General features: G+C 45.9%; 1 protein-coding gene across 2 annotated transcripts in view; it reads right to left on the bottom strand.

The window, feature by feature from the left end:
• EGLN3 (egl-9 family hypoxia inducible factor 3) overlaps positions 1-15,442 on the bottom strand; it is a 45,861-nt gene extending 30,419 nt beyond the window's left edge. Inside the window, exon 1 of one of the 2 annotated variants that reach the window (XM_083509706.1) lies at positions 12,349-15,442. In XM_083509706.1, coding sequence (XP_083365832.1) covers positions 12,349-12,957 — 609 coding nt within the window. In that variant the 5' untranslated portion in view covers positions 12,958-15,442. Of the gene's footprint in view, positions 1-10,168; positions 12,094-12,348 lie in introns of those variants that run through there. The other variant, XM_083509707.1, reaches the window with a different exon arrangement.
• Between the last annotated feature and the right edge of the window lie 4,077 nt (positions 15,443-19,519).

Below are 19,519 nucleotides of genomic sequence, written 5' to 3'. Positions count from 1 at the left end.
AAGCAGCTAGAAATAGTCCAGTGACTTCATGCTTCAGCTGAAGCAACCTAGGCAACCTATAGCTTGGACCCAATAGGAACAGAAAGAAAGAGCAGTGAGTATGTTTAAACTGCTCCATATCCTAGATCATAGTGGGGGGGGGCATGTTTTTGAGTAGAATAAGATGGAAAGGTAATAAAAGGTCCATGCATGGTTTGGTGGGAGTAGGCACCAAGAATGCTGGGACTCTTCGTGACTTAGTTATCCTCAAGTCGTTTAGTCGTGTCCGACTCTTGGTGACTTAGTTATCCTCAAGGAACATTCTGGTAGGAATGGAGCAAGTTGGAGATGCCACACCCTGAAATTAGATGGTTATATACACTACTGTCCTCATTCATTCACATTAAGTGGGTGACAGGCTCATGTACCATCATGGTTCACACAAATGTTTCTGGAACAGCATTCTTCATTAACCAAATCTGATTGTTTGGATACTAACTAAATTCAATAAACAACAACAACAACAACTTCACTGTGTGCCCTCCAAGTAGTTCTGTGCCCATGGAACAAAATCTAAACAGAACAAATTATCCTTAAAATTAATATACAGACTACGTATGTGGATTATATCCATTCATCATTTCTATTGCAAATGTACAGATCCTTGTACAATTATAATTGAATACATCTTCCACAATAACCTGTGAGAAAGGCCAAGCTGAGAGGAGCACATTTGTCCAAGACTCATTCTTATGATGGAAATTCACTCCTAGGTCATGAATATAGAACAGGCTTCCTCAACCTCGGCCCTCCAGATGTTTCTGGCCTACAATTCCCATGATCCCTAGCTAGCAGGACCAGTGGTCAGGGATGATGGGAATTGTAGTCTCAAAACATCTGGAAGGCCGAGGTTGAGGAAGCCTGGTATAGAATCAACCTCACTCTTTCTTTTCAAAACTTGTCTTTTCTGTGAAACCTGTGGCTTAGTCCTTGCCTCCTACAGAAATCAAGTCTGGGTACATCAAAGTGGATTTGCACATATTTTCCTGCTACCCTTAGAATCATAGAATTGTAGAATTTGAAGTGACCATGAGGGTCATCTAGCACAACCCCCTGCAATGCAGGAATCTTTTGCCCAATGTGGGGCTCAAACCCACAACCCTGAGATTAAGAGTCTCATGCTCTACCAACTGAGCTATTCTCACTGTCCTGCCTTCTCTTCCCATTTTCTTTTTATCTGTCCAGCCTATGGAGCAGGAAACCTGCTTATGCAATGTACATTAAATACCATGCATACTGGCATTGTGCTGAACACAACTTCATAGCAGTTCAAAATTTTGTATATATGTCTCCTGTATCCAAATCAAACAGTCTTTCAAAACTGGCTAACGGCATTTTGCTTCCCAAAGACGCCTTCCTCCCACATTCTACGTATAGAAACCAATGGGACCAGCAGAATCTTATTCCAACATTGGCAATGGGACAGCATCCTCCACCACACCTGAAGGCAACAGGCTAGCTATGGGGGAAAGGCAAGCCCTGTGGCACACACCACCCAGTCCTCCAGCACCTCTCCTCAGCATCTGCCCCTGAGAAGGGCCAGCCTAATGGTAAGGCCAGCCCTGCCTTCTAAATCACCTTATACAAACCCAAGACCTACTTTGGAAAGCTGTATGTGGAATATAGTCGTATAAAAGGCGTGCTGTTGCATAAAAGAACTGAGAATGCAGTCGGAGTGAGGAAAAATAAAGGTGTGTCAAACTGCAGAGAGTTTTAATGCCTCAAATATTGGGAGAAGAAGGAGAAGAAGACGACGACGACAAAAACCCTATTCCTGTATATAATCAACCAGGCTAACTAATCTTGCTTGATAAACATAGATCTAAAGATCAGCTCTGACACACAGCTATGGCAACTGCTCCAGGATCTCTGCCAAAGCTGAATTCCTCTGTCCAATATCATAAAATGACTTGTCTGTTGTATTTACAATTCCAGTGGCTCTCGACTCAGTCTGATGAACACTGGGCATGCTGACAGTTAGCCAGGAGAACAGATTTGAGCCCAGCCATTAGGCCAGAACATGTGCATTTCATTAGAAAAAAAGAAAGACAAATTATGCATATTTCTCCAGGATGGCAGTCTTCATCAGACGTTCCATTGTAAACTAATTGCAAAGCATGCTGCTATGCAAGTATCATCAAAATCCTTTGTAACCTATAATAAACAATTATAGTTCCAAAGGCGGTACTCTTCAACAACCCTGCTTCTTATGCTTCAGGCCCAGAACAGGAATAAGTTTGCACTTCTGGAACTCATGTTTTTTATGTGACTTCATGTATAGTAATAGTAGTTCCTGACTTCCTTAACTGAGATAAATACAGCTGCAACAGTGAGACAGAGTCATTATGTATTGGAACCAGGCTAAGCTAGTCACACTTGTTGTTTAGTCATTTAGTCATGTCCGACTCTTTGTGACCCCATGGACCAGATAACGCCATGCACTCCTGTCTTCAACTGCCTCCCGCAGTTTGGTCAAACTCATGTTAGTAGCTTCGAGAACACTGTCCAACCATCTTGTCCTCTGTCGTCCCCTTCTCCTTGTGCCCTCCATCTTTCCCAGCATCAGGGTCTTTTCCAGAGTGTCTTCTCTTCTCATGAGGTGGCCAAAGTATTGGAGCCTCAGCTTCAGGATCTGTCCTTCCAGTGAGCACTCAGGGCTGATTTCCTTAAGAATGGATAGGTTTGATCTTCTTGCAGTCCATGGGACTCTCAAGAGTCTCCTCCAGCACCAGAATTCAAAAGCATCAATTCTTTGGCGATCAGCCTTCTTTATGGTCCAGCTATCACTTCCATACATCACTACTGGGAAAACCATAGCTTTAGATGCACTTTAGTCACACTTAGATACCATCAAACGTGAAAAGTTAGTCATGTGCAAGTGAAGTCCCACTGATTTCAATGGGACCCAAGTGCAACTAACAGCAGTCTAAACCCACAATGTGATGGGGCAGATCCTCCTCTGACTAAATTAAATCACCTCCATGGATTGATGCCAGCATCACTTCTCCACTGTGGACCTTCCTACTCTACCAGCTGAAAGTGCAGGCAGACAAAATTACCGCAGCATAGTATGCAGCAAGGTTTTGCCTCCCCTCCAATCTTCCAGCTTAGCTGTGCAAGCGGGCTGTTCTGCTTTATCACGCCATGCTAGGCAGCCAGGTTTCTCAGATGCAGCCCTCTGCATATTCATTACTTTTCCTGTACCTTGACAGCAGAGGAACCATTTCAAGACAATATTAAGAGCAGTACTAGAAGTAGACTACCACAAAGAGGCTATGGGATCTTTCAGGACTTAATGCTGCATTAGTTGTTTCTCACATGCCAGAGTCATTTCAGGTACATGCCGATACAGATCTGAACAAGAATGTGTGCATCATGCTCACCTCATGTCCATCTGCACTGCCAACAAAGCAGGCCTTTGTAACACAGATGTCGCTTGAGAATTCATTCAAATGTTCAGCAGGGCATTTGAAGCATCCAGTACCCCTTCAGATATGAATTGAAGGATTGCTTGTTTGAGACAATCACCTTTATTTATTTACTGGACAGTACTCATAGCCTGCTCTTCATTTAATATGTTTGATCCTCAAGCAACAAACGAAATGATAGAAATAAATAGATTAAAAATGTATACAAAAATTGTAAAGCCACATGAAGAGGTCCAATTAACAATTCTGTCCTAAGGTAAAAATAACTAGATTAAAAATGAGCACAATACATACAAAGTGATTAAATCAATGGTCTTGGCAACAGTTTACACCCTGCTTTTCAGTCATGCCAGCCCCCCCCCTTTTTGTCTCTTACACAAGGGCATCACTCTGTGCCAACACTCTGTGGCTTTTTTGCACGAAGACAAACTGCTGCTCAATATTCTCTGGGGTGGAAACTTTCTACCTTTCTATATCCTCATTATCTCATTTTGGTGGAAGTGCTTTCCATTTAGAGAAAGCTTTGACCTCGGATTTTGAACAAAATATCTTTATGTCCACAGAAATATGCACTGATCATTTAGCTCTAGGACTTGCTATGCTTTGGATGTTTATAGTGAAAGGCAGTACAAAAAAACTTGCAATAAACAAGTGCTTAAGTGCCTATTTCCAAGGTATGCATTCAATGGTGCCCCTCACACCAGTGAAGAAGGAGGTGACTTTTGCAGATTCCCTGCTCCCCTACAATCCCTAGCACCACCTCCCATGCTGTTCTGAAGCATCCCATGTTTTTGGAACAGGGGCAATGTTTAGGGGAAATAGAGAAAATCACCAGCCTCCTCCTACAGCTGAGGGAAGCCTCTGCTGGATCAAAGTACCTTCTGTCAATGGAGAAACATCACTGGAGACAACCTGTGGACGTACACACACATGTGCTGGGGTACTGCAACAGCTGCACAGTATAGTGTCAAAGACCGTTGCAGTACCACAGGCGCAGTGAGGTTTTTCCTGCTGTAATATGCCAAAAGAGCAATGCAAAGGTTTGTAAAATGGGTTAGTAAGCCTTGAGAATTAGAAAAGGCACAGATATAGCTCACCAAAGCTAAGCTCCCAATACTCAACAATGATAAGGAGTAAGCTACAGTCTTGAATAAGATTGTTTTCTTATCAGGTCAAGCCTTAGACACACTTGTGGACGTGAACATAAACCACTATGAACCAACCAACAGGTTTTCCAAAGCAGCTCCACGTTAATTGATGGTAATGATGGGATAATGGACACATAACACATAAAAGCGACATGTACTGATTCAGAGCACTGGCTCATTGAGCTCAATATTGTTTACTTTGCCTAGCAGAAGCTCTTTGGGATGTTCCCCAGCCCTGCAACCTGAAAACCTTTAACCAGAGACACAACCTGGGACCTTCTGCATGCAAAGCAGATGCTCCACCACTTAGCTATGGCAAGTATGTTTAGCTATGGCATCAACCAACAAACCATGGTTTGCAAACCTGCTTCAAACCATGACTTCAAACCATAGTTTGGTGCTTAGCATCGACACCAATACTACTGACACTGCTGACAACCAAAGACTTTTGCAGTAGCTGTGGATTTTCTATTGTTGTATTGTGTTTTTATGATATATATTTTCACCCTGCGGCCATTCGGCAAAGATCAGACTCTAAATGTCATAGATAAATAAAACAATACATAAACCATCATTTCTCCAATATGAATATAATGGCAAACTATGGTTAGAGTAACCGATATGAACTGACCCAGACCCTGCAATCATCATCTGAAGCCCTTCTTCATATAATTAAACCAGGCATAGGCAAACTCGGCCCTCCAGATGTTTTGAGACTACAGTTCCCATCATCTCTGATGACTGGTCCTGTTAGCTTGGGATGATGGGAGTTTTAGCCCCAAAATATCTGGAGGGCCGAGTTTGCCTATGCCTGAATTAAACCATCTATGCCCCTTTAAACGTGTGTGTGTTATTTTTTTGTTACTATGTTATGTGTTTTTGTGTTTTTATATTGTAAACTGCCCAGTGTTCCCTGGATGAAGAGTGGCATAGAAATTAAATAAATAAATAGAGAGAGAGAATGAGAGCATGAGAAGGAAAGGGGTGAGACAGGGAGGAGTACCCAAGCCTTGTTTCGATTATTGTCCAGAGTTTTTGAAAGTTCAAAGTAACAATGACAAATTGCATGGTAGTGCCAGGGAAGGGGTGGGAAGGAAAACCTAACTGTGATATAGATAGCATGGAGCACACACTGGAAGGCAGGACCACTGCGTCACTGGTGAGAACAGGAGATTAAACATTCACGCATGTGCTAAATTCTACTTTAGATAGTCTGCTTGTGGAAATTACCACCTTGTGAGGTACTGTGCATTTTAGCTGCAGCCCTGAACTACAGTAGTGTTTACTTTTAGCAGCACAATGTTTCAAGCTGTCTGCCTCTCATATGTAAATATTTCTTTGGCCTGAATACTTGGGAGTAGCAGACATTTACCATAAGGATTAGTTGCTAGTCCTAGTTTTATATAAACACCTCAATTTGATTTGTCAAGATTTCAAGCAGCCAAGAGGACTTCCCTTCAACCGGACTGGGATTTCCTCTTCACTTCTACTTCTACTAAGACTTTGTGTGACATGCAAAACACAGACGCATAATGCAACGGGAAAGTTGACATCAACCTTACTGAAAACTAATGCATACGTCTGCATCTTCAGGTAGTGCTGGGGGAGACTCCTGCCTGAAATCTTGGAGAGCTGTTGTTAGTCAAATAACAGTGAGCTAGATGGGCCACTTCCTATATTCCGTGGGACATACCGTATTTTTCGCCCTATAGGACGCACTTTTTCCCCTCCAAAAATGAAGGGGAAATCTGTGTGCGTCCTATGGGGCGAATGCAGGCTTTCGCTGAAGCTTGGAGAGGGAGAGGGGTCGGTGCGCACCGACCCCTCTCACTCTCCAGGCTTCAGGAAGCTATCAGCAAGCCTGGGGAGCCCATGGGAGTTCCCGCGGGCTCCCCAGGCTCTGGATGTCTGCCCGAAGCGCGGGGCGCTCTGCTTCAGCACGCCCCACGCTTCGGGCAGACATCGGGCAGCCCCACAAGCTCGGGGGACAGCGGGGAGGCGCAGCGCCGCCATCCCGCTGTTCCCCAACCTGGTTTGGATTCCCCGACCTGGTTTTGGAGGGGAAATAAAGGGGAAATTTTTTCCCTTTATTTCCCCCCCAAAAAACTAGGTGCGTCCTGTGGGCCAGTGCGTCCTATGGGACGAAAATTTTTTCCCCTTTATTTCCCCCCCCCCCAAAAAAAAACTAGGTGCGTCCTATGGGCTGGTGCGTCCTATGGGACGAAAAATACGGTACTTCAGAGTAGGCACGACTAGGCTTGCACTGCTCCCTATACAGAAGAGTCAGTCCAGACTTTATAAACCAAGTTGACGTGAGAAAACTTCGGAAAGGCAACGAAGACTATATTAGCATTATTCTGTCCCTCCTGCAGCAGCAGCTTTTTATGCTGGAGATCCCGGCAGATTCCTTCTGCAGGAAAAGGAGGTGCTGAGCTGGGGAGTGGCACTCCAGGTAGTGTGGTAGAATTCAAACACCAGATAGTTGAATGTTGTATGTATACATACACACACACACACTGGGGTCTGTGACCCTGGAGGGGTTTCATCAACCCCTAGGTACAGCTATAACCCTTCCTCATTTGAGTTCAATGGGACTTACACCAAGTATGTTATCAGCTTACAGCCTAAAGCAACAATCTTAAACTGAGAGCCTGTGTGTTATATTGGCTAGAGTGTCAGGCTAAGACCCGGGAGTCCAGGGTTCAAATTCCCACTTGGCCATGAAGCTCACTGGGTGACCTTGGGCCAGTCACTGCCTCTCAGCCTAACCCACCGCACATGGATCTGGCAAGGATTAGAGGAGGAGGGATTGGACCATGTGTGTCAACATCAGCTCCTTGGGAGAAGGTGGTGGAATATAAATACAATTAAGTAAATAAACTTACAGTGCCATCCTATGCACATCTTCTCAGAAGGGGTCCAACTGAGTTCAATGGGACTTGGCTAAGTGTGTGAATCATTGTGGCCAGAGATTATTTCAAGACTGAGGCTTAAATCAGCTTCTAACATGAATACAGTATGTAACTTCCTATGGCTGCAATGTGTGTTATGATTTCTCTTCCATGTTCATTCCCCCATGAAGTTCCATCTCCTGTGCTCCACGGTTCTAAGCATCTTTGCTTACAAGTCCTATTTAATTCAGCCGGGATTTATTCCCTAGTAAGCATGCTTACAATCACCACCTTAAGACAGCTTTACGTAGATAGCTAAAACTGTACACAGATTGTGGCTACACTTACCAGCAGTCAGCGTGATGGTTGATCACTTTTAACTCAGTTTAACTTCTACTTCTGTGATAAACATAAGCAAATCTAAGAATTCTATATTCTAATAGCAAACTCATTAGACTGTAGCCAAAATGCATCAAAACATAAGACGTTCAGCAGAGTCCCAAGGTTTGCTGAAACACAAAAATGTAAAATACCCCCCCCCAAAAAAAAAAGTAAGAGGAGGGAAAACCTCCAACTAGCCCACTGAGCATGCTCGGTAGCCATGGTACACCGGCTGACTGGGAAGACAAAACCAGGGGGAATGGAGTGTCTTGCAAAAGGCCATTGTTGTCTGGAACTCTGAATACACCCAGTCCACACTGCAATATTTTGTTGCAAGTCCTATTTGTGAATCATGGGGTTGTAGTAGTCAACTTTGACTCAGAGAAGACCCATTGATGTTAAAAGCAATGGATCACTGGGTCTACTCTAATTCAAAGTTAGTTGCACACAACCCAAATACTTTAATCCCATACCCACTTACAGTGGTGCCTCGATAGAAATTAATTCGTTCTGCGAGTTTTTTCGTCTTGCGGTTTTTTCGTCTTGCGAAGCACGGTGTCGGAAAAGTTTTGGAAAAGCTTCAAAAATCACCAAAAACCTCAAAAAAGGCTACCACACCGCGTTCTATGAGTTGCTCCTCGAAGTCAAGTCGCAACTGTATTAACGGTGTTAAGAAAAAGGAAACAAACTTGCAAAAAACGAAAGACGTTTTCGTCTTGCGAAGCAAGCCCATAGGGAAATTCGTCTTGCGAAGCAGCTCAAAAACCGCAAAACCCTTTCGTCTAGTGAGTTTTTCGTCTTGCGAGGCATTCGTCTTGCGGGGCACCACTGTACCTGGGAGTATGCCTCATTTGAATCAATGAGACTTACTTCTGACAAGCATTGGATTGCACCGTAAATAATTAAGCCTATAGCATGGTTACAGATATACTTCTGTAGGCTTAGTCACTACCTAAAGTTGAGTTCTGGTAAAACTATTCATTCATTAGCATGAAGGATGCTGGAATAATAAGCAACACAGAAGAGAGGAAGAAAGTCCCAAATAACTTTTCGAAAACTAGCTAATGTGCTGGCTTTTGTCAAAACTGCTTTTGTTCAACTGAACGTATGCATAACATTATTTTACTTCTTTACCTCTTGAGTGGTAGGGAAGGAAGGAAAAGCAATGAAATAATTTATCTGGTGATTTCAATGAAGTCTGAAACTAAGGAAGAAGGAAACCAATCTGACTACTGTTACAGAACGTCCTCTCATGGCCATTAATCAGGATTTTTGTTGTCACTTCCAGATATGTTTCACATTCCACAGCTGCAATCCTAACTTCACTAACCAGGGAGTAAGTTGAAATTCCACTGAGCTCAATAGGATTTACTTCTGACATGCAAAGGCGCAAGTTGTATGAAACTGATTGCTAACAGAAGGTTGAAGCTGTGCAATCAGTTTGATCAATGCAAACCAAAAGGAGTTTATGCATGGGCCCACACTTCGGTCACTTTTCAGCATAAATTAATTTATTAATTGCTGTGGATTTTGTTTATTTACTCAGCTGTGCAGTGTCCTCTGCTGGTACATATGTGCATAAATTAGGGATTAACTTTATTACCTTTCTAAAGACAAGCTAAGCTGCTCAGGAGCCTGACAAGCACTCAGCATATGACCACCACAAGAACCCAACCTGGAGCTTAGTGGAAAGTGACAGGAAAGCAAGGATAATCCAATTAGGCAATGGACTTATACAAACTTTTGGCACCATTCAAAATCATTTTGAATTGCCAATGTAGTTCTAGGAAACTCTTCTACAGGTGTATAATCTATTCTATATTGGAATTCTTCTTAGTAATATTTTTAAAAAACAAATTCCTCACAAATGCAACATCCTGCATTTCCACTTCTAGGAGGAGACAAGAGGGCCAGTTACAGTTACAATCTCACCTAAACCAAGTTGGCTGCCCCAGTGTGAATTATAGTCATTCACATGCTGCACTGAAAAAGTGAAAAATCCTTAAACCAGTAAGTAAATCCAGTTGATTCCAAAGGAGCATATTCACAATAAACTTTTTTAGGATTTTTACTTGGGGTGGAGGATCAAAAAACTCATCCCAGGTATCGCTTACCTGTGTTTTGCAGTTTATGATGGAAATATTAAGCCCAGCATCAGTATGAAAGCAAATAAGGATATTAACCCCCTTACAACTCAAACATTCAAGCATGGCTCCCTAATTAAAAGTCCCCATTACACTAGAAGTGTTAGTAGCTATTTCCCCCCATTTGAATTTCTTACCTTGGACCTCTCTTTCACATAGTAGTTGCCAAGTCTACTTCCACAGTACATAACCAGTCTGTCTATCAGTGACAAGAGAAAGTTGATGGCCTCGCATCCCTCCTCAGTGCCTGCGATCCACTTTATCTGGTCTCCCCTCAAGTGTCTCTTGGAGATGCCGTTGCGCTTGCCGGCTAGCTGACCATCCTGCAGCTCCCCGTTATAATGCATCTGCTTCACACGTTCCAGGACACAGTCTCCTACCAAGTCGCCCAAAAAATTGTCCAGGTAGCAAAAACCAATGTCATGCAAACAAGGCACTATGTAGTCCAAGGCAATTCTCTCTAGGTCTAATCTCATGATATGTCCCAGTGGCATTTTCATGAACCCGACTGATTTCGCCCCTTGCAGCAGAAAGTCAAGAGCCGCAAGCCAAGCGGCGGAGAGCGCGCCAGGAGACCTGGTTTCTATCAGCGATTCTAACACACTGAATCCGCCACACGCGCCAGCAGCGATGCCTAACTCTTGGGAGAAGCGAGCAGAGCAAATCAGGGTCCGGCTAGTCAGAGAAACCGGCGTGCCCAAAAGTTTGGCTAAAGTCGTACTTTTGTCTTCAGCGCAGTCAGCAGCCACCTTCTCGGGTTCTCCCAACCCCTGGGCGACACAAGGCTTGCTAATGAAGTGAACGGTGGCTGCACGCCTTCCGCGGACTGACCTCCACCCAATACCGCGGGGAGATCAGCACCTTGGCAGAGAGGCAGTTGCTGGAAAAGGAAGCTGAAGCAGCTCTTTTCTACCAGCTTTAAGGCCGGGAGACCAGTGTGTGAACACCCCGCAATTGCTGATGTGATCACTCCCCCTAATTTTTTTTAAATTTTTTTTTTTGGTGCCGAGTCCTGCAAACTCCTTTCAATTTCACCGAGGCAGCAGATGGCCCCTCTCTGATTAATACGTCTGCTACGTGCAGAATGTGTTCCTACTTCTGCGGCGAGCGCCACGTGGGTGGAGCCCCGTCCCGGGGACAATCTCTCCCCGCGCCTACCCGCAGCCCTGTGGAACGTGAGGGCAGCCAATCAGGAGGGAGGCAGGGCGGGGCTTCGCCGGAAGCGTCCAACCCGCGTAGGGTTCACGGCTGGAATCAAGGCGTGGGGGAGAGGGCGGAGAGGAAAAGCCGCGTGTCTGGAGGAGGCGCGGCTTATGGTTCGTCGTGCACCGCCTACAACTGGGAGTGGGTGTGGTCTCCGCCATTGAGGAATTCTCCCCCAGCATGTACGCTTCTACTACGGTCACATACTACAAGCCAATGTAAACAAACGGAGGGGGGGTATAAGGGCGTTAAGTACCAGTTGAGTTTCTCTTGGCAACTTAATGCTATAGGGATGGGGAGCGAGGTTTCAAGTGCTTATCTCCCTCTTTTCTTTCTCTCCCTCTCCCACTTCAAGACATCCTCCCCCCTTTTCACACCTGATCATCTGCTGACAAAACATATTGCAGAGCTGGAATTCGCTTTGCAAACAAGATCATGCGTGCGGAATACCAGTTCCCGGCTTTCAAAAGCCTCTCGTTACAGATGATGTGTTTAAAAAGCACTCACTGACTTGTCACCACCTGGATTCTAAACCTCATTCCTCTTCTCCTAAAAGCTAGGAAAATATGCCCACTCTCATAGCCTGCCAAGATAACTATCGTTTCAGAAATTACCAATACTGTATAAACGTTAGAGAGAGCCGTTAAAGTAAGATGTTCGGGGTTATATATATGTATATGCACGCACGAGTGTTTCAGAAAATTTGTTCTCTTTGAAACTGTAGCTCACAAATCCTGGTTAATAACTCTAGGGAACTTTTGATGAAGGCGGGAAAAACAAAAAAAGGAAACCGTGTCTTTAAGCGTAGTGAGGTTACCCCCCGCCATACAAAATCACCCGCTACTACCTCTCCAATTCGTGGATATAGGAAATCCCACGTGGGCTGCCACGCTGTGAACGCTACACGGTTTAAAGTTGTTTCACAAAGCGATCGAACTAGTATTAGGATCTGAGCGGATGGACCAAATGCCAAGCCCGAGTTGCAGCTGGTAGCAGAGCGGCCAAGAATTGCGTGGTTAAGACTCGGAAGAGTACATGAAATGGCAAGAGAGGGAGATCAGAAACTCCGGAGGAGCCTGGAGTGAACTTCAGTCGGGGCTTGCAAGCTACTAACCTTGTGTCTTCCTCTAATTTTGTAGCGCCCCAGCTTGCCATCTGCGTACATGATGAGCTTATCCATTCTTTTCAGGAGGTAGCCTATATTTTCACAGCCCGGCTCACTGCCCTCAACCCACAAAATCTTGTCCCCGCGAATGGCTCGGCCGCCGCCCGCCTTCTGGCTCGCCAGGGCGCCGTCCTGGAATTTGTCACTCAGGTGCAAAGCCAGGACCTCTTGGAAGATTTTCTCGGCCATCCTGTGCCCCAGGAAGTGGTCGACTATGCACAAGCCATAGGCGTTCATGCAAGGCACCACGTAGCGCAAGACTAGCCTCTGCGCATCTCTGCGGGGCTCCCGGAGAGGAGCTTTGCTGCCAGGCGGAGAGCCGGCGGAGGGCGAAGCGCCCTCGACGCCCGGGGCCTCCGCCGGGCTCGCAGCGGGGCACAAGAGGCCTCCGAGGGGGCTTGCGGCCGGCCCGGCAGGCTGCTCCCCTCCGCCCCTCTCCTGGCGGCTCCCGGGCGGGTGGTGGATGAAAATCCTCCTCATGCTTTCTACTGAGTCTCCGCGGAGCTGGGCGGCCGCCGGGGGCTGCTGCTGGGCCGCTTCCCCGCCGGAGGAGGCCATGGTTTGCGCGCAAGACCAGCTCCCGCTCCCGGCCGGCGGGGCGGCATCGCCTCACCACGGCGGCGGCATGCCGCTTCTGGCCGGGCCCGAGCTCCACGCGGGAAATGCCATGCTCGCGCCACACGCCGCCGGATACGAGGAGCGAGGACATGCCGCTCGGGAGCGTGCACACGTACCACGGGGAGCGAGCGGCGCCTCCGCCCCCGCCCAGCGCCTCCCTTCTTCCCGCCCTCCTAGCTTCCTCTCTCTCTCTCTCTCGCCGCCTCATCCAGCCGTCCCTCGAGGACACGCGCTGGGAACACGCGGGATCCAACGCAGCGCACGAAAAAGCTCCCGGGCAGTGCCGGACGTGCAGGGAGAGACTGGGATCTGGGATTGTTACGTGCCCTCTCTCCGGCTTGGAACGAGGGGCGGGAGCCACAAAGGAAGCTCGCAAGCGCTGGCCGCGGCTGCTGGCTCCATTCATTCACCTGGGCTTGGTGCTGACTTTTTCCGCTTTTCCAGTCCTGGCCTGTCCCGTTCTGGAAATCAAGATAATGGGGTCACCGCTGCTGCTGCTGCAACGAATCGTTCCCCATGTGTTTGTTAGGACAAAAAGTGCACTTTAAACGCAGGACTTAAGAAGGACGAAGTGTTTGGTGGTTGTTAGGTCTTTCTCTGTGACTCTGCAGGTGCAAATAGGTGGCTGGCACACTGGTTCTCAAAATAAAGGTGCGCGACTGTTATCAGGCTAAGACATACCCGCCAACATTTCCCCGATTAAAATAGGGGCGTCCTAAGGAAATGCAGGGCATTCCAGGATCAAACCAGGACACCTTCTGTAAATCCGGGACTGTCCCTGGAAAATAGGGACACTTGGAGGGTCTGAGCTCACCTTGATCGTGTCCCTAGCCTAGTAGATGGAACTGCATTCTGCACATGCACAGGCACTTTCTTCCTTATAGCATCAGCTGTATTCCTGATTAAATTCCTGGACTTTTCTTGGCTTTGCAGCAGGAGTGCCAACTTGAATAAATATTGAGGGGGCTCAGGTAAGCCCCGCTCTTCACAATCAATCACAAGATGCAGCACACACAGCATTTGAATGGCAATGCCCATCAACTGGGGGGAGGGGGCAGCTGCCTCAAATATTTTATAAGGGAGGAGGGCAAAGGGACCTCAGCCCCTAGGAGTTGGGTCCTATGCTTTCAAGCTTAGACCAGCAGCAACAATTGCTCTTGACAGCAATTCTGTTTCACTGGAAACAAACCTGACACCTCCCAGTACAAGAGCAAACAAATAAACAAGCAAACCCCAAACCCCCTAGTCTTAGGATACAAGCACAGGCAGATTTGGGTCTTTCAAATTTCAGCAGCACCTTGTGTGAGGCCAAAATTCAGTGCGCCTTCCTTTCTGCACGTGCACTACATCATAGTTGCAATACACTGCAGCACACGCCTCAGTTCAGAGCCTGGGGTGGGGGGCAGGGAACCACTCTCCCTGCCCTAAATCTGCCTCTGATACAAGCCTTGAATTCAACTGTGTCTAGTACAGTGCGGTTAATCCCATTCTATGGAATGCCAGTCACTGTACAAGTCCAAAGCTAAACGAACAAAATAAAAAGACTGCCAAGAACTCGCCAATTTTTACCAACCTTTAATAATAAAAAAGCAGCATATATTACTGCTTTCCTTTGGAGCAAACTAGTAGCTAGTATGGAACAAATTTCACACCAGTGTTTGTACAGTGGTACCTCTGGTTACGAACACTTCTGGCTACGGACGCTTCAGGTTACGAGCTCTGCTACCGTAACCTGGAAGTAGCTGCTCCTGGTTGCGAACTTTGCCCCAGGAGGCGAAGGGAAATTGCGCTCCAGAGGCCCCATTAGCAAAAGCACGCCTCAGGATAATAACCGTTTCAGCTTAAGAACGGACCTCCGAAACGAATTAAGTTCGTAACCAAAGGTACCGCTGTAGTTGTTAACTGCAGAGCATGGTACATTGGAGGATCATTGTAGTGTGGTCCACAGCAAAGTATATTTTATTTCATTACATTTATATCTCTCCTTTTCTACCACCCTGAAACACAAGGTGGTACACATGTGGTTCCAAGGGGGGCCCGGGTCCCATTCTGGCAATGACCAGACCCAGACCTGCTTAGTTTTAGTAAGGTGGAGGCCTCGGGGCATACCTAGGACCTGCCTCTAACTTCACAGTTTCCGCTGTGGTGCAGCAGTAGAATTTGCTTTCTCCACAGTTCTTAGTGTATGATCTTGCTCATATGACTTAAGCATTTGGAGGGATGATTTCCTTTGACACTGTTACTCCTCTCAAGTACATTCTGTATCTTCTATGGCCTGCTCACATTTCAGGGCTCTGTTATCCCGAGTGTTGCGTGCAGCAGGCCTATCTCCTAACACCTGAGTGTACAAGTGCTCTTATTTACCGTGATATGTTCCAGGCTTGAAAAGTAACAACACATTAAATGGGGGAAATCTGCAACGAATAAATCATGTCTTGTATGTAAATAGTGTCAATTTGAAATCTGAGCAAGTGAAATTCAATAAGTGTATTCCCTTGTCTTGGAAGGGTTTTGCCTGTCCTCCTTGATTTATAGTGGCAACTTAAAGAACAGCTTCCAGCGCCGGTGCTTAAATTTGAAAAGAGAGAAACAGAGACTTGCTATAAATCACATTTGATTGTGTTAAGATCTTGGTTTATTTTTAAATATGCTTTTCTTCAGCACCCCCCACCTCCTTCCGTATTGTGCTCTAGTGTTTCAGAAACTGAACACTAAATCCTACTGATAGATATACCGCACGCCATGCAGCCGCTCTGCTGTGAGATACATACATATTTCACCAATAAAAGCCTCTATTTATAAGTGTCACGGATGGTGTGATGGGAGTGGAAGACCACTTCAGGTGCTAAAGCCAGATTGTTGTAATTTTGAGGTATCATTGTTAAAAGATAGGTGCCTTTTCAAACTTTGGAACTCTTAAAAATGAGACCAAGAACTGAGATAGAGTAGAACCGTACCTGCAACGTATTATCTCGGTGGAAATTCAGAGTTCTGCATTGCATTCAGGGGAGCTACATGAGTACTGCAGGTTCTCTGCTGCAGACTGTTGCCTTCCAATCCACGGGCAGTAGTGGCAGTGATGGAGAGGCAAAGCTAGTACCCCCTTTGCATGTTTATTTAACTCCAAAGACCCAAGCCTAAATAGGACTATTTGAGTCTTTGCATGTACGTTCATGCATCCCGTCTGTTTTATATTAATTGCCTGCTGATTTTTGAACAGTGCCTTTACAAACCCATCTTAAAAGCAAGCCTAAATGATGACTACTTTTCATCATGTCTTAATTTACTTTGAATTACGGACATTCTCCAGCTTTCTCATAACGAGATCCCCCACGGTCTCAGCCTCCTGTAGCAGCTTTCACTTCAGCTTCAAGAGTGTGAACAGCAGCATGCAGACGACAGCTCAAGCTGCATCCTGACTGAGACTGGCAAATAGGACACAGCTGCCTTCGCTTTCAAACTTTTTTTTATTTTTTACTATCTGGGTATGGCTGAATCTGCTCCTAGGGCACTCAGTTGAACGACACAAGCATATATTCTGAAATGTGGCGGACGTGGTTTCAACACAAGCTCGCCACATTCCGAGGCATTTGTTTTCAGGACAGAGAACGTGTGTCGAAACCACTTCCTCCCCACGTAGGACATCTCTCTGCCTTTGCCCTCAGAATGCCTGCTACGGGGAGGCTGCTGCTGATTCCACACAAATGACACCCCCCTCAGTCTTGTGCAAGCGCCCTTCCTGCAAAAACGCTTGTAAAGGACGAGCGATAGCGTCTGATCAGCTTCCTAGACATCCCTGCCACTCCCTTGATCAGATTACCAGCACCAGCAGCGCCCCTCAGCCATGATGACTTCTGAGAGTAGCTTCTTTTGGAGCTGAAGATAAAGAGCATACATACCCACAAGAGTTTGCCACCCCTCCTTGAATTCACTGTGCATAAATGCCCTCTAGGGAGCCTCTCACCAGGCCATCAGCCTGCTCCATCCATGCCCTTTAGCCATTGCACTCATGGTTTGGGTGGGTTACTGATGAAAATGCTCCCCACACTTCCAACTGAGTCCCTGTTGAGATTTGTTGGTAGATCTGATCCGCCTCCTAAGCAAGAGGCATTGCCCTACTTAGTGATGGCATGTTGTGTCTGGTCCCGAGTGTGCTTGTTTGTTGGGAAAGGTCAGGAAAAGGCCAGGCAATCAATCACCAATCTCCCAGCATAATGAGCAACTCTGTTAATTTGGAAAACATGGGTCAGGCTGTAATAATGCAGGTGTGTTACCCACAAAATAACAGACTAGTAAGAAGAGTCTGGTCTGCCCTGCCTGCCTGCACAGAGGCCTTCATCATGCAACCCTGCAATGAGCTAGGCTACATGAGTTCTGAGGTCCTTCTGTCTATGATCTCCTTATGAGAACCAGGGGTAGACAAGGGCAGGCAAGCAAGTAAAGGAGAATAGCTTACTAAAGTCCAGAAATAAAGCTTGGGAAGGAGAGGGTGAGCTGCTGGATTGATAACTGTGCGTTTCAAGCACTCAGTGTCAAAGTAATGCTATGACTTTGCTCTACTTTTCATATTGCATGCTAGTGACTTGCTTTAGGGCCACAGTCTTTTTCATTCCGTAGTGGTTCTGTGCACGTTGAGATCTGTTTGGCCTCGTAATCACAGCATGCACAATTGATCTGTTACCATGTCTAATCACAGTAATTAAAGACACAGTGCAGCCACCCAAATACGTGCTCCTCTGCACACACAGAGTTCTGAAAAGGAAAAAAAGGTTGTGTCATAAATACTTCCTTCAGTGTACTAAAAGAAAGAAAGAAGTACTGTGCTTTCTTCAACCCTTTAGAGAATGGAGTCTGAACTGAAAGGAAAGAGGTCATTATGGCAACAGGAGTTTCTTCTTTTCTTTTTGGCTGGTTGCAGATCCTCTAAAACCACAGAGTGAAACTGATATGGGTTGTTATCACAACACTATCACAGTGGTTGGATGGATTATGTTACTGCCTTTTGTAAGAGCCTGGTAGTATAAACAGCCTGTGGGTGGGCTGGAGAGGCACTGGGGAAAGCAATGGCTTGCTTACTTATTACATGTCATTCTTTCAATAAGTTCAGACTGGTCTATGTAGTTCTTCCCCACCCTATTTTATCTCAACAACTGCCCTGTGAAGTAGGATAAGATAGTGACTAGCCCAAGATCAGCCAGTGAGCATGATGGCTGAGTGGGGATTTGATATCTATTGGAACTCAAACTTTGCCAAGAATGTGGGTCCAACAAATTCCTCAATTGCCTCACTGACAATCTCGGAGCCACTGCTTCAGGCAGCAAATGAAAGTGGTAGAGGTAGAATGATGACATGATAGAAAGGACTAGGGCTTTTCTTCAGCCAGAACTCACCGGAACTCAGTTCTGACACCTCTCAGATGGGCGCCATTGCCATTATAAAACAACAAGGGAGGCATTCAGGGTGAGTTCCAGCACTTCTTTTGTCAAAAAATAGCACTGCAAAGGACTGTACCACATCATATTGCAATGCAGGAATACCACTTTTGAATGCCCCTAATGTTAAAAAATGAATGCATCTTCTATACAAATAGACAACTATATAGGTAAAGGTAAAGGTACCCCTGGCCGTTAGGTCCAGTCACGGACGACTCTGAGGTTGTGCGCTCATCTCACTGTATAGGCCGAGGGAGCCGTCGTTTGTCCGCAGACAACTTCCAGGTCATATGGCCAGCATGACTAAGCCGCTTCTGGCGAACCAGAGCAGCACACGGAAACACCATTGACCTTCCCGCCAGAGTGGTACCTATTTATCTACTTGCCTCTGTTCTGGTTCTTTGCCTGCTAATTTTTTATTTGCTAGGGATTTATTTTACTTGCATGGAGTTTTTACACTGTGATTTCCTCTCCTCGCCCTCTTCCCACTCACCCTCAGTGAGGGAAGCAGTCCCTTCTAGCACCACAGCATGGAATCTCCTCATTCTGGTGTGTGTAGACCAGGCCTCAGACAACTCTTCTTAGCATCAGGCCATTAGTTGTTTGTTTGTTTTAATCGTGTGTTGAAAATGGATGCCAATTTATGGATGCTAAGTATGAGTAGCTGCCCTTAATAATCTTGTGCGGTGTAAATGGAGCGCACTGTGCATGAATGACAGAAGTGCTGGTTTAAAAATTAAGCTGCATCAATTCTGCTTAATGAAAAGCCCTGATGCCCTCAGACAGTTGTTAGTACTCTGTGGCATGTCCACAATCCTTGGCTTGAAAGCGAGGCGTCATTTCTGCACTTCAGAAAATTCTTCTGCTGGCCACCCCACTGTTCATAAATGTGATCTTCGGATAGCCACATGGGCTCGTTCCTCTTCTTTTAATCTTTTCTTGTCTTGAGAGCTTTAACAAATTGCCACATTAGCAACAGAAATCAATTGGTTATTAGGAAATTACCATAAGTAAAAAGTTAGCAGCAAGCACTCATGGTAGCTATCATGCTTAGACAGCTTTCAACTCAC

This window comes from Podarcis liolepis (assembly GCF_965112155.1).
Source record: "Podarcis liolepis genome assembly, chromosome: 1".
In the NCBI taxonomy this organism is placed as follows: Eukaryota; Metazoa; Chordata; class Lepidosauria; order Squamata; family Lacertidae; genus Podarcis; species Podarcis liolepis.
The sequence above is the reverse complement of the archived record's forward strand: the minus strand, read 5'-3'. Positions and strand labels throughout refer to the sequence as shown.